Raw genomic sequence first — 14518 nt, 5'->3', positions numbered from 1 at the left:
GATGACCCACACTGTATCACAATAATTCTGATGAATTTGATATTCAATTATGAATAGAAATACAGTGCCAAAAGCCAGTGAATATTTCAGAACTACTAAGTGTCTGGAAAGGGGTATTAAGCAGAATAAATAATAAATAACCTATGAGGACTAATTCCACAGAGATTCAAGAATATATTACATTTGTAAAACAAGAACAGACTAGCATTAAACAAGGACAGTAGGAGAATAGAAAAGAGTTATTGGAAATTAAAAATATGATTCCCCAAAATGTGGTCAGTGGGGGAACTACTTATTAGAAAAGCTGAACGGCAGAATGGAAATAGTTGAAAATCGGGTTTCTTGCTGGGAAGCACAAATTAAGAAATTATCCCATGATGATGATAATTTAGGAAATATTTCAGAAGAAAAAATGGAGGAAAAACAGTAGTCAAAGGAATAATAGATATTTCCCCAAACCAAATTGAGAAATAACACATACCTGCACTCATCCTGTTTGTATATCTTTTGGTTTTTAGAGTTAAAGAGAGAATCCTATAAGGTTTTAAAAAGGAGTGAGAATGAAAATGGTTACTTACAACCCACATCCCACCCTGCCACTAAATGTCATTGGCCTATTACAAATAGATAGGAGAACAGTATTCACAGAATTCCGATGGACAAGGAATGGGAACTGAGTCGATGTCCATCCAAACTATCATTCAAATTTGCTGGCAAAATAAACATATTTTTAGGTATATAGAGACTTAACACATTCTATGTGTATACCCTTTCTGAAGAACATACCTAGATCTACTCCAGAAAACATAAGAGAAACTAGAAAAAGGAATAGACCTGGGAAAATATTATTAACAAATATAAAAACAATAGGTTAAATATTCATAATATTCATCCTGTCAGTCAAATTTTTTATAAGACAAATAATAGAGAAATAGATAAAAGATATTAACAGTTTACCAAGAAACTATGCCTGGCCAATAGCCCTCAACCCTCACTAATAATTGAAGAAATGCAAATAAAATGAGACTTATTTTTGTCTGCATAAAATTAACAAGTATTTTAGATTTTAATAATACCCCATGTTAACTAAAGTGTAAGAAAAATGACTCAATTTATATTACCACATAGGATTTAATTTTGGCATAGTCTGTTAATTTTAAGTGATGCTCTTTAACAAAACTTTCCCATTTCTAGATGTCTATCCTACATAATTATGCAAAGGTATATGTATATATAGGAATGTTCAAAGCAGCCCTTTTTATATTAGAGAAAATTGAAAACGATATGGGAAAAGTTTTAAATTATAAAACCACTATACAGTGTAATACTACACACAGCACAAGAATGAGCTAAATGTATGTGTATTTACATGGGAAAGACAGTTACAATAAATCAAAAATGTAATTGTGTAACGGTATTATGATCCCATTTTTTTAATGCTATGTTGTGAATTTTTGAATATTCATAGAAACAAATCTGAAAGGAAACATATCAAATTGTTAATAGATGTTAGGTCTAGAGGCAGAGGAGGGTAGGAGTCCAAAGCAGACATTTGTTTTATTTTATATACTTTATAATAAGCTGCATTATGGCCGGGCGCGGTGGCTCACCCCTGTAATCCCAGCACTTTGGGATGCCAAGGCGGGCGGATCACAAGGTCAGGAGATCGAGACCATCCTGGCTAACACAGTGAAACCCTGTCTCTACTAAAAATATAAAAAATTAGCCAGGCGTGGTGGCGGGCAACTGTAGTCCCAGTCACTTGGGAGGCTGAGTCAGGAGAATGGCGTGAACCCAGGAAGCGGAGGTTGCAGTGAGCCGAGATCACACCACTGAATGGCGTGAACCCAGGAAGCAGAGGTTGCAGTGAGCCAAGATCACACCACTGAATGGCGTGAACCCAGGAAGCGGAGGTTGCAGTGAGCCGAGATCACACCACTGCACTCCAGCCTGGGCAACAGAGACTCCGTCTCAAATAATAATAAGAAGAAGAAGAAGAATGAGAAGGAGAAGGAGAAGAAGAAGAAAAGAAGAAGAAGCTGCATTATTTTTATAATCAAAGGAAAAAATTTTTGCTGTCTTATCCTTCAAGATCTGTATCACATACCTCCCTTATTGGATTATTTTGACATCTTACCAATCAGAGTTGCCCTGAGCGCCCATAGAGGAATTATTTTACTTTGGTAATCCTTACGTTATTTTACTTTGTACTCTTGTTCATGTGTTTTCCTTATTGTTTGTTTCTGAAAGTCCTTATTTTGTCTTTTTGGAAATGAACAGTTTTCTTTCTTATATATGATAAAGTTCTGTCATTTAGCATAATCTGTTAATCCAGTATCCTATTTTTGTAATACTTATAGAGAATATATAGACTGTGCTAGAGGCTAGTATAATAAAATGGGTGTCTAATGTTTGTTCTCTTTATGTCCACCCTGGGATTTTGAAAGTAGTAGCTGAATGGTTTTCTGAAATAGATCCATGTATAGGTGAAGTGAAAAATCAAATGACATACAATCAAATGTTTAAGAGTCAAAATATGAGTGTCACACTGAGGGTAAGGATAAATATATGCTTTTATATTTATATTAAATACTTTTAAATATTTTCTTTCTCTAAGTTTGGAATAGTTGATGCTGATGGATATTTAAGTCTGTATCAAACAAACTGGAAATGTTGTCCAGTTACTGGAAGCATGCCTAAGCCATACCTGGTAAGCCAAGAATTTCTACCTTTAAATAAAATTTGAATTTTCATTTTAAATAAGCCAAGAATATGTATTTGAGACAAGAATTATAGAACTAATAAATAAAATGTAGTCCTGTGTTCTTAGTCACTTTACTGTAAGATTCTGTCCTTGTGTTATGTGAAAATTACCCTGTGAAGCATAAAATTCTAGTCTCTGGTAATTTGGAAAGTTGACATGTATAGAAGCAACATGATGCCCCCAGATACCTATATATCCTGTTTATTACTACAGCCCTTTTCTAAGCTCACTAAGCTGGTTATTATATTATGCCTAAATAGAATGATTACCAGACCAATGCATCTGGTTTTCTGCAATTATCTCTTATGAACAAAGTGAAAAGGACATCCTATAGCTGGTGCTGTTGTTATTTTCCTGTTCATCTCTTGTTTTAACAGAATATTGATACATCTCTATTCAGGACTATGCAGGCTTTTATGAACTTTCTATGGCTTCATAGAATACTGAATTTGTATTTTATATCCTTCAGTGAAGCCTTTTATTAGGACTAAGCAATTCCTATCAGAAAAAAGTTAAGAATATAGATTAATCGCTTCTTGGCTTTTTTGCTAGGATCAAATGAAGAATATAGGTTAAGATTCTGGTAATTTGCCCAAGGTTAATTGCTAGAATACAGTACTGATCTTAGTAAACGCAATCTAGCATGGGAGGATTGATTAGGGTACCTTGAAAGAATATTAATACTGTTTCTCATATTTTTATTAAGCCTAAAGATTTAGATGTTTAAGTTTATGTTCTCTAAGGGACTTTTTTTTTTTTTTTTAACTTTTAAAAAAATAAATTGGTTTAAATTGTGAATGAGTGACTTTTGGAGATTAAGAGGATTTTGTCTGTTTTAAGGATACATAATCTAGCACAGCTCCAGTAGTGTTCCAGGGGAAATGGGGAGGTGGCTGAAAGGAATAATCCTTGGTGTAGTGATTTTGGGATACTTAAAAAAATTCATTTTTTATTAAAGAGAAATATCTAAAACATAATTTTGAAGCTTTTATAAATGATGAAACCTCATAATTGTTTGGTAGAATATTGAAAAATGGTATATGTTTTCTAATTTCGATAACTATTAGTAATTTTTTCATGTACTTGAATTTTTAAAAGCTTAAATATTTTTGAAAAATACCTGTCAATTATTTAACAAAGATAATTTAGTATCATCTAAAATTCTAGTTTCTATGTTCTAAAACAAAAATTTTCACTATACTGGGGAAAATCTTTAAGTTTAACCTCCTTGTGTTTTCCTTTGAACTTTTGGTTGAACAAAAGCAGAGAGATTCATAACAGGTCATGACATGTGCTGCCTACTTAAATAGTTCAGGAAAAGTGTGTGTATGTGTGGATGTCTACAAATATGAAAGAGAAGTAGAAGCAAAACCAATGTGCCAAAATGTTAAAAAGTTGTTGCATCTGGGTAAAAGGTATATGAAAGTTCTCTGTATTACTTTTACAATTTTTCTAAAGTTCAAAGGAAAAAAAATGATACAGAGGATTTAAGAAAGCCAGAAACTACATGATCACTTTTTGAAGAATACATTTGCCTGGTTATGACATTTTTAGTGAGAGCAGTAACATGTATTGTTTGTAACCATTCCAGACTTGGCAGTGTCATAACAAAACAGCCAATGATTTTGTCTTCGTTAGTTCCTCCTCTCTGATAGCTACAGCTGGTCTTTCAACTGACAATAGGTAAGAGATGATAGCTAAAATTGAAGTATGAGAAAGTATAGCTGAACTTTTTTTTATTGTTCCTGTCCTTGTGTTTCATGAAAGTTTACTTACGGCTTTAGATACAGTATTTGTATTCTAAAAACTATTATTTATTGGCCATGTTATTCCAGCCCCACCCCCAAAAGCTGTGGTTGTAAGAAAGTGTCATCTCCTGCCCTAATGTCTGTCTGCCTCTTTTGATTTCTGTCATATAACTGAGTTCTGAGATCAAGGCCCACTGAGTTTGCTTAGCTTTTATATTTATCCGTAATGCCTCATTTTGCACTAGAAACAGGATTGTAAGACTATAGATTCTTCAGCTCGTCTTCCGTAGATATTTCTTATGTATGTTGGTCCCCCCACACAGTAGAAATAAATTTTCTTTGTGCTCAAGAAAATTCAGCATCTCTTCTATTATGTAGGTCAGTCCAACTGTTAGAGAATCAGTGAATACAAAAAGAAGTTTCCATATTCAGCCTTCATGTATTATTATTTGTAAATGCTTGTTCATCTAAAGTTACTCAAATTTTTAAGCTATAATAGTAGTTTTAAATTTTCTGTAAGACTTGTGGGTCGGGCACGGTGGCTCATGCTTGTAAGCCCAGCACCTACTTTGGGAGGCCGAGGTGGGCAGATCACTTGAGGCCAGCAATTTGAGACCAGCCTGGCCAACATGGTGAAACCCCATCTCTACTAAAAATACAAAAAATTAACCAGGCATAGTGGCGGGTACCTGTAATCCCACCTACTCAGGGGGCTGAGGCAAGAGAATAGCTTGAACCTGGGAGGCGGAGGTTGCAGTGAGCCAAGACCACGCCGTTGCACTCCAGCCTGGGCGACAAGAGTGCGAAACTCCATCTCAAATGTGGCCAGAGCATGGTGGCTCATGGCTGTAATCCCAGCACCTTGGCAGGCTAAGGCAGGAGGATCACTTCAGCTCAGGAGTTTGAGACCAGCCTGGGCAATATAGGGAGACCCCATCTCTACAAAAAATTTTAAAAATTAGCCAGACATGGTGGCACACATCTGTAGTCCCAGTTACTCAGGACACTGAGGTGGGAGGATTGCTTGAGCCCGTAAGATCGAGGCTGCAGTGAGCCAAGATTCCACCACTGCACCCTTTTTTTATACAAAAATTAATGTCATATAAATTTGTTGGTTACTTGTATTTGTTGTTTTTATAAATTTAAGAACCTTCTGTGATTGCAAGGTTTAGTCACACAGTTATATATGACATATTTTTTATTCTGTTAACTTTTTGTGTCATGCAGAAGTAATCTTTTTTTTTTTTTTTTTTCCAGAAACGTATGTTTGTGGGATACTCTTGTAGCACCTGCCAATAGTTTAGTCCATGGTAAGTTTTCAAAGCATTTTATAAATTTTGAAAGTCAGGAAATTCATAAGCTAAGTATTATTTATAAATGGATTTGTTACTAATGACACTTGTATTTATTAACCCATGAGATTTATTTTGCCCATGATGGTAGGATTTGAAAGCAAAAGGATGCAATATACATAATTAACTCTTCACTATACCTTGATGGGGGGCATTGGGACATAGATAATATAAAAATCATTTGTCTTTACTTTGAATCTGATAGCCAAAGGTTATTGTAAACATGATGTAAACTCAATATTATGTCCCCTCTCACCACTCCTATTCAGCATTGCACTGGAAGTCCTAGCTAATGCAGTAACACAATAATAGGAAATAAAATGTATATAAATGGAAGGGAAGAAATAAAACTGTCTTTATTCACAGAAGACATAATTTTCTGTAAAATATCCCAAAGAATCTACAAAAGAAACTCACAAGTATAGCAAGGTCCCAGGATACAAGGCCAGTATACAGTTGACCCTTGAACAACATAGGGATTGGGATGCTGACCCCTGCACAGTTGAAAATTCTCATATAATTTTTTATTCTCCCCAGAATTTAACTACTAATAGCCTAGTGTTTACTGGATACCTTGTTAATAATATAGCCAGTCAACACATGTTTTGTATATGTATTATATAGGAAGCTAGAGAAAAGAAAGTGTTATGAAAATCGTAAGAGTACATACAGTAGTGTACTGTATTTATTGATACTGTAAAGTTTATGTCATCTGTTTACAAGGTGAATTATCCGTCTGAAATGGCAGGCAACTACAGCTGCAGACCTTAATTTGTGGTGCATATCAAGCAATTCAACTTTTTTCGTGTAATGTCTTGACTTTTCTCTGCTTTTTGGGAACACTTCCAGCATTACTAGTGGCATGTTGTGTGGTTCCCATGGTGTTATTCAAGGTTTACACTATTGCACTAAATACAGTGAAGAATTCACAAGTACCACAGAAGATCACTTTTCACCGCAATATACAGTTTACTGGAGAGAGGACCTGCCCATGTGGAAATGATTAGCATCACACAGCATTTTAAGTGTATACTTGCAACACTTAGGAGCTAACTGCAATAGCAACAGGAGGTGGTTACTAAATTATAACAGTAGTACAGTATGTACTATAATTAATTTTATGCACTTAAGATTTCATACTGTATTTTTGTTTACATTTCTTGACTGTCAGTGTCACCACTTACAATCTATATTTGTGTGCGTACATTTCAATAAATTTAACTTTTTATAAAGATTTATGTATATTTTATGGTAGTAAATGATAAAATAGACTAGCATCTACATGTATTTTATGCATTCATAGCATACTTTTTCATAATTTTTTTGGTATTTCTTGGCTATGTGGGTTGTCTGCAAGTTTTTTCAAATTATCTCAAATCTTTAAAAAATGTTCCAATATATCTATTGAATAAATCAAAGAAGATCTAAATAAATGAGTGATACTCCACATTCACAGATTAGAAGACTTAATATTCTTAAGATGTCAGTTCGTCTTGATTTTATAGATTCAACACAATCCTAATCAAAATTCCAGCATGCTACTTTGTAGATACCAACAAACTGATTCTGAAGTTTATATGGGAAGGCAAAGGAATAGCCAACCAAATACTGGAGAAAAACACACTTGTGGGACTCACACTATGCTATCTGATTTCAACACTTATAAGCTACAGTAGTCAAGACATTGTGGTATTAGCTTAAGAATATACACATAGATCATGGAACAGAATGGAGAGCCCACTGATAGACTCACATATATAGTAGACTTATCTTTAATATGTCACAGAGGCAATTCAGTGGAGAAACGATAGTCTTTTCAACAAATAATGCCAGAACAATTGAGTGTCAACATATAAAAAATTGAACCCAGATACAGACCTCACCTTTCATAAAAATTAACTCAAACTGGACCATAAACCTGCATGTAATATGCAAAATAATAAAACTCCTGGAAGGAATGAATTGAATAGAAGTCAGAATAGTGATTGCGTTTGTTGGGGAGGAGAATCGACCATGAAAGGGCATGAAATTACCTTCTGGGATGATGAAAATATTCTGTACCTTGATCTTAGTGATGGTTACACAGATGTATTCATTTGTCAGTGCTCATCAAGGTATATACTTAAAACGTGTGCATTTTCTTCTGGGAAGTTATATCTCAAAGTACTGGTCAAAGTTCCTTCTCTATAATTAATTTTATTTCAAGTCTTACAGTAATAACCAAGTGCTTAGTTTATGCCATGGACTCTACATGATCTGCATATATGAACTAATTTAATCATCAGGAAACCCTATTAGGTTGGTGATAATCTCTTTTACAAATGATGAAACTGAGACTTAAGTAATTCAGCAAAAGCACACATTTAAACCCACACAGAAACCAGGATTGAAACCCAGGCGATCTAACTCCAGAATCCTCACTCTTCATTATGCAATATTCTCCTTAAGCTATATGCAGATTTTTTCCCTAAAATTTGTTAGGCTGGACTCTTTTTTAAAGAAAAATAGTATCGTATTTTTATATTTCTGATACTGATGTGTCTTCAAATTCATGAATCTTTTCTTTTACGAGGCTTAATCTGCTGTTAATCCCATCCAGTTCCTTTTTTATCTTGAGCCTTGCTGTTTTTAATCTGTTAAATTTTGATTTAGGCCTCTCATGCCTCTACTTAACTTATAATTATAATGGACTTTTACTTTCCTTACCTACTAATTCTGTCATCTCTGTCATTTCTGGGTTAGTTTCAATTGATGGATTTTTCTTCTCCTTATGGGTTATATTTTCCTGCTTTATTACATTCCTGTTAATTTATTATTAGATGCCAAGCATTGTGAATTTTACCTCATTAAGTGTCTATTATTTTTGTATTCTGTAAATGTTCTTGAGCTTTGCTCTGGGATAGGTCTAACTTACTTGGAAACAGTTGAATCTGGGAGACCTTGGTTAAACAGGACCAGAGCAACATTTGATCTCGGGCTGATTTTCCTCCACTACTGTGTCAAATGCTTCTGAGTACTCCACTGAGGCTGGTATGGAACCAGTTCAGCCAGGGTTCCTCTCCTAGTGCCATGGTCAGAAAACTCTAGGCAGTAAGCTTAGGGCAGTTTTATGACCAACCCAGTTTGTTTCCCATCTCTCAGAGATCATGCTTCATTAACTTACATCCAGTGTCTCATTGGTTTTTATATTTCATTTGATTTTTTAATTGTTTCAGGCAGGAGAGCAAATCTGGTCTATTATTTCACCTTAGCCAAAAGCCAGAAGTCTATGTCTTTTATTGTTAAGTGTTTTTGTTTTTGTTTTTAATTTACTTTCAGCTTTTACCTGCCATGACAGTGGAGCCACAGTTTTAGCATATGCTCCAAAACATCAGCTACTAATATCAGGTGGCAGAAAAGGTTTTACATATGCATTTGACCTTTGTCAACGACAACAGAGGCAGCTTTTCCAGAGCCATGATTCTCCTGTTAAAGCCATTGCTGTTGATCCAACTGAAGAGTACTTTGTTACAGGATCTGCTGAAGGCAATATAAAGGTAAACATAGTTGATGCCACAACATCTACAAAATGAAAAGAAATCTTCAGAAACCTTAGCTCTTTAATCATGTCGATGCCATCAGTCTGTTTAAATAATAGTTATATTAACTCCTTTGTAGTCAGCAATGGTAATTGCTATTTAATCTTTCAGTGAATGTAATAATATTTAACTTGAAAATTTTATATTTTTCATTTGTTTTAAAATATGTTTAATTCATACTAAAACACCAAATTTTCCATGGATATAAACATAATGCAGATATTAGAGTTTGTCTTGACTCCATGTTCAGAGTTACATAATTTACTTAATTACCAGGGGCTGAGAAATGTATTGATAATTTTCTTTTATCCCACATTGTTCCCCATTTTTTCATATATATTATTATCCAGTCACTCAGTGCCTAATTCAAGAATTGTGGATAAACCTTGCCTTTAGCAGTCCTTTTCAGAGTCCATTGTGTTGAAAACTTAAAGACAGGTTGTTTAAAATGTTAAGCAGCTTGTTAAAAATGTTAAACAGCTTATTAAATATGCAAATTGCTGGGTCTCATCCCAGAAATACTCAGTCTATAAGTAAGTCCAAGACTCAGGGATCTGCATTTTAATAACACATACCTAGTAATTTTAATGGAGGGTCCTTTAGCCCTGTTTGGTAATTGGTAAGTCAGTTTAGACTAATCCCCATGTTGTTTTAATAATCAGCAACCCTAGACTAGAGGGGTTTAGTTTCATTGAATTTATTAATTTAAACACTTACTTAGTAGAATCAGATGGGTTTTTTAGAGCCAGCAAATTATTTACATAATTCTCATCCAGGAAAAGACTAGAATTATAGAATTTTTAAAAGGCTTTTTCTTAAAATCAAATATATATATATACACACATATACACACACACCAACAGAATTATTTTCCTTTAGTTTGAAACTACTTTCTTATTTGAACTGACTGTCTAGTTTAGAATATGCCATAGTTACGTTGGTTCTTTTTTTTTTTTTTGAGACGGAGTCTTGCTCTGTCACCAGGCTGGAGCACAGTGGCACGATCTCGGCTCACTGTAACCTCCACCTCCCGGATTCAAGCGATTTCCCTGCCTCTGCTTCCTGAGTATCCAGGACTACAGGCGTGTGCCACTATGCCCTGCTAATTTTTTGTATTTTAGTAGAGACGGGGTTTCACCATGTTGGCCAGGATGGTCTCGATCTCCTGACCTCATGATCCACCTGCCTCTGCCTCCCAAAGTGCTGGGATTGCAGGCATGAGCCACCGCACCTGGCCTAGATTGGTTCTTTAGTTTGTACTTTGATCCTGCGGTTTATTGTTTAATCAAGGTTAAAAAAAAGAAAAAAAAAAAAGACTTGAAAATATACAATGTATTCATAGGTGGGGTAGTATGAATTTATGAATTTCTTAGAGTAAATAAACGTTTAAAAAAATGATCTCCAGTAAAACCAGGAAATAAGTTGGTTTCGCTAAACCTAAAATAGATGTCCTGAAAGCATTTAAGTTCTTCACATAAGTAAAGGTGCTTATAATATGCTTTACAAACAGACACATTTATTTTGATAAGGGCTGGAAATACAAAATCTTAGTAAATTAAGTATCCTGAAATTATAATAATTAACTTTGTCTTATAGTTAAAATATAGCTTTGCCTGGTCAGAGGGCCTCTAGGTGTCAAGTACTTCCCTCTTTCCAGCTGTTCTGATCCCTGGTTGAACATTCAATAATATAAAGAAGAGATTACCTTAATGTACAACTATACAGCAAAAGCTCTGCTAAGAGATAGGAAACCTTGATTTTAATCCTTATAGTATTACAAGTTTCTGTAGCATTGTACACTTAACCTCCTTGTTACCTACATTGTCTCTCTTACTGGATGAATTTTTAAGTATTTTGTGTTAAAGCGATTGGTAAATTACAACAGCCTATACAGAATCAAGGTGTTATGATCCTAGGCCTACACAGATTTTTCTCTATTTTTGTTTTGGAAGTTCCTTACTGCACAGGAATGCAGGCCTAAAATTTTCATTTGATTTCTTTTCTTTTTTTTTCTTTTCTTTGAGGTGCAGTTTCACTCTTGTTGCCCAGGCTGGAGTGCAGTGGTGCAATCTTGGGTCACTGCGAACTCCACCTCCCAGGTCCAAGCCATTCTCCTGCCTCAGCCTCCTGAGTAGCTGGGATTACAGGCATGCGCCACCACGCCCGGCTAATTTTGTATTTCTAGTAGAGATGGGGTTTCTCCGTGTTGGTCAGGCTGGTCTCCAACTCCTGACCGTAGGTGGTCTCCCCGCCTCAGCCTCCCAAAGTGCTGGGATTACAGGCGTGAGCCACTGCACCTGGACTCGTTTAGTTTCTTAAGGTCATTATCAACCCTAATTTTCCTTTCGTTCTTAATATCTTTCAGATTTGGAGTCTCTCTACCTTTGGTCTTCTCCATACTTTTGTCAGTGAACATGCTCGGCAGTCCATTTTTAGGAATATTGGAACTGGAGTGATGCAAATTGAGACAGGGCCCGCAAATCACATTTTCTCCTGTGGAGCTGATGGAACAATGAAAATGAGAATACTGCCAGATCAGTTTAGCCCTTTAAATGAAGTGTTGAAAAATGATGTGAAATTTATGCTATAACATTTTTACAATAAGATGTACAATTTATTACCTACATGGAAGTAGTCACCAGATGTAATATACAGTGATCATTCTCTATGCCACAAATTAGCTAATGCTTTCTTGTTTTTATATTTATTTTATGGAGCTTTGCCCTTGATGCACTGATGCCTTAAAAATTAACAAGGTCATTCAGAAGTAGATTACATTGCCTAAAGTAGAATGTGTAAGTAATGCTGTAATAATACATATCATAGTATATTATAATCAGTATGTCATAGTGTTAAAGGTGTTTTGTTTTCTTATTGATACTCTTCCACAGGCATCTCTGCATGAATTTCTTCCACAGTAAAAATACCTTTTTTGAAAAGGCAATTGTACATAATACTTATCCCTTAATTCACCACACTCTCACTTCCTTTATTAGCCTTATACATCTCACACTCTTCTTAATGATAGACATTTGAGTAAGAATGAAAAAAAATAATGAACATCTTCATTAAAATTGTCATTGAGATGTCAGTGATAAATGAGCCAGATGGCTCATTATGTAAGGTTTTCATCAGTTTCCCCTCTGGAGCCCAAGTTATATGTATGTATACTGTGTGTGTGTGTGTATCTTACATATCTTATTTGAACTTAGTTGTACATATTAGCAAAAACTGGTTTTTCATGTGTTTTTGTGCCATAACAACTACGGCCACTAGAATAACTTTTTTTTTGCAACTGTGCTTTTCATTTTTTAAAAATTTTTGAATTCCCATCCTAATTTTCAAATAAGTTTCAAGGAGACTTTCAGGATTATTGTTTTAAAGATTAGATTTAGTCAAATAAGTCTTAGCAGGCAATAAAGTTTCTGTGGTGGCATATATCATATAAGACACTTAAAGTAAGTTTGTGAATTTGTCAACTTTTGGAGCATCAAACATATCTTACTTAAATTTTATTTTATCTTATTTTTAGGTGCTTTTAATCTCAAAATTCTGAAAAGCTTATAGCAGTGTTTTCAGAAACAAATGTGAAAACAGTCAAATTAAGTAGACACTGTTTAGAAATGTAAAATACTCTCCAGATCTACCATTAATAGAAAATAAACTAAACCTTATATTTTATTTTTGCCAAAATATTTTATTATAAAGTATGACCAAAATATTTAAAATGCACAATGCTTTTAACTTAAATGCGCTAACCCTGTTTCTGTCTGTTTTGTGCTGTACCTTTTCTGATTCAGAATTATAGAAAACTTGATAAATACTTGATTTTAACCAATGAGACTACAGGCAGATGAGACTAAGTGTTTATGGGACAATTATATACTATTTAACTTAAATATATTTTGTTTAATAGGAAATATATAATAAGAGCATTTTATGTAATAAAATATGGGCAATGATTATCTTGGAAATTAAAGAGTCAAAGCAAAGAAATGAAGGGCTGATAAAATGAATTTTGTAATATCCTCAGGATACTTTTATCTTAAAAGTATGTTTGTAAATTGTATTTCAACAATTTTAAATGTGTTGAGCAAGTTGCAGTGAAAACACTGTCATTATGTAGAGAGTTTATATGCACATAATAACCTGTACCTATAAGTTGTGCAATAACCATGCGTGACTATTTTGCCATGGAGAAATCTGACAGCATTGCAAACAATAATATTGTTTGATGTAGTTAACCTTAAGTTATTTTTCAGCAATTTCTTCACAAATCAAGATTCAAACAGCTTTAAATACTTTCAATGAGATAAAATATTTACTATTATGCTTATTAGAACAAAAGGTGTTAAGGATGAACTAAATATTTTAATTGAGCGTTTATATGGATAATCATACATTATGTAAGCCCATATGTATTTACATCCAGAGTCATAATATTTTAAATAAACAATCATGCAGAAACTTTTTTGGGGGATATACTATTGTTTTAAGATCTCTGCCAATTTAGCTGACTTAAAATATGTGACATTTTAAAATCAAGAATTTCTACATTTGTATTTGGTTAATATAAGGAGGATGGAATAACTTTCCCAAATAGCCTGTTCTTTTCTACAGTCTTTTTAAGTTGATAGGTAAGCATTATTCAAGGAAGGTGGGAATAAAAATTGTTGAAATGTTTAAGTATAAAATGATGTACATATATGTAAAATTTCATTATCCACATTAATGGAATAGATACATCAAAATACATTTTTTAATTGTGTGTTTTCTAAGAATGTGGCTTTGTGATCATATAAGGATTCACAGCATTAACAAATCTTATTTTCTGAAATCTAGGATTTTTCTTAACTAAAACTATGGAACAGTCATCTCCATCCTCCTTTCTTGCTCTTTGCCCTTGCCCTCCCTTTGAAAAAAAAAAAAATTATTTTTTAAAAAAATTGCAGAAATTTCTCACATTGGTCTCAACAATGGAAACACAATACAAAGACACATTCAAAGAAAAGCCTATACAACCTTAGGGTGGAAGTGATCTTTTAACAAGATTGGAAACACAGACATATTTTACTT

The 14518-nt window shown here is 34.0% G+C and overlaps 1 protein-coding gene across 8 annotated transcripts in view; it reads left to right on the top strand.

The window, feature by feature from the left end:
- LOC105500026 (Dmx like 1) overlaps positions 1–13914 on the top strand; it is a 175787-nt gene extending 161873 nt beyond the window's left edge. For all 8 annotated transcript variants that reach the window (XM_024787129.2, XM_011772923.3, XM_071098562.1 and 5 more), the window contains 5 exons: positions 2618–2710; positions 4356–4447; positions 5770–5822; positions 9183–9400; positions 11808–13914. In XM_024787129.2, coding sequence (XP_024642897.2) covers positions 2618–2710; positions 4356–4447; positions 5770–5822; positions 9183–9400; positions 11808–12032 — 681 coding nt within the window. In that variant the 3' untranslated portion in view covers positions 12033–13914. The remainder of the gene's footprint in view (positions 1–2617; positions 2711–4355; positions 4448–5769; positions 5823–9182; positions 9401–11807) is intronic.
- The last annotated feature ends 604 nt before the right edge of the window (positions 13915–14518 follow it).

Source organism: Macaca nemestrina, chromosome 6, assembly GCF_043159975.1.
Source record: "Macaca nemestrina isolate mMacNem1 chromosome 6, mMacNem.hap1, whole genome shotgun sequence".
Taxonomy (NCBI): Eukaryota; Metazoa; Chordata; class Mammalia; order Primates; family Cercopithecidae; genus Macaca; species Macaca nemestrina.
The sequence above is the reverse complement of the archived record's forward strand: the minus strand, read 5'-3'. Positions and strand labels throughout refer to the sequence as shown.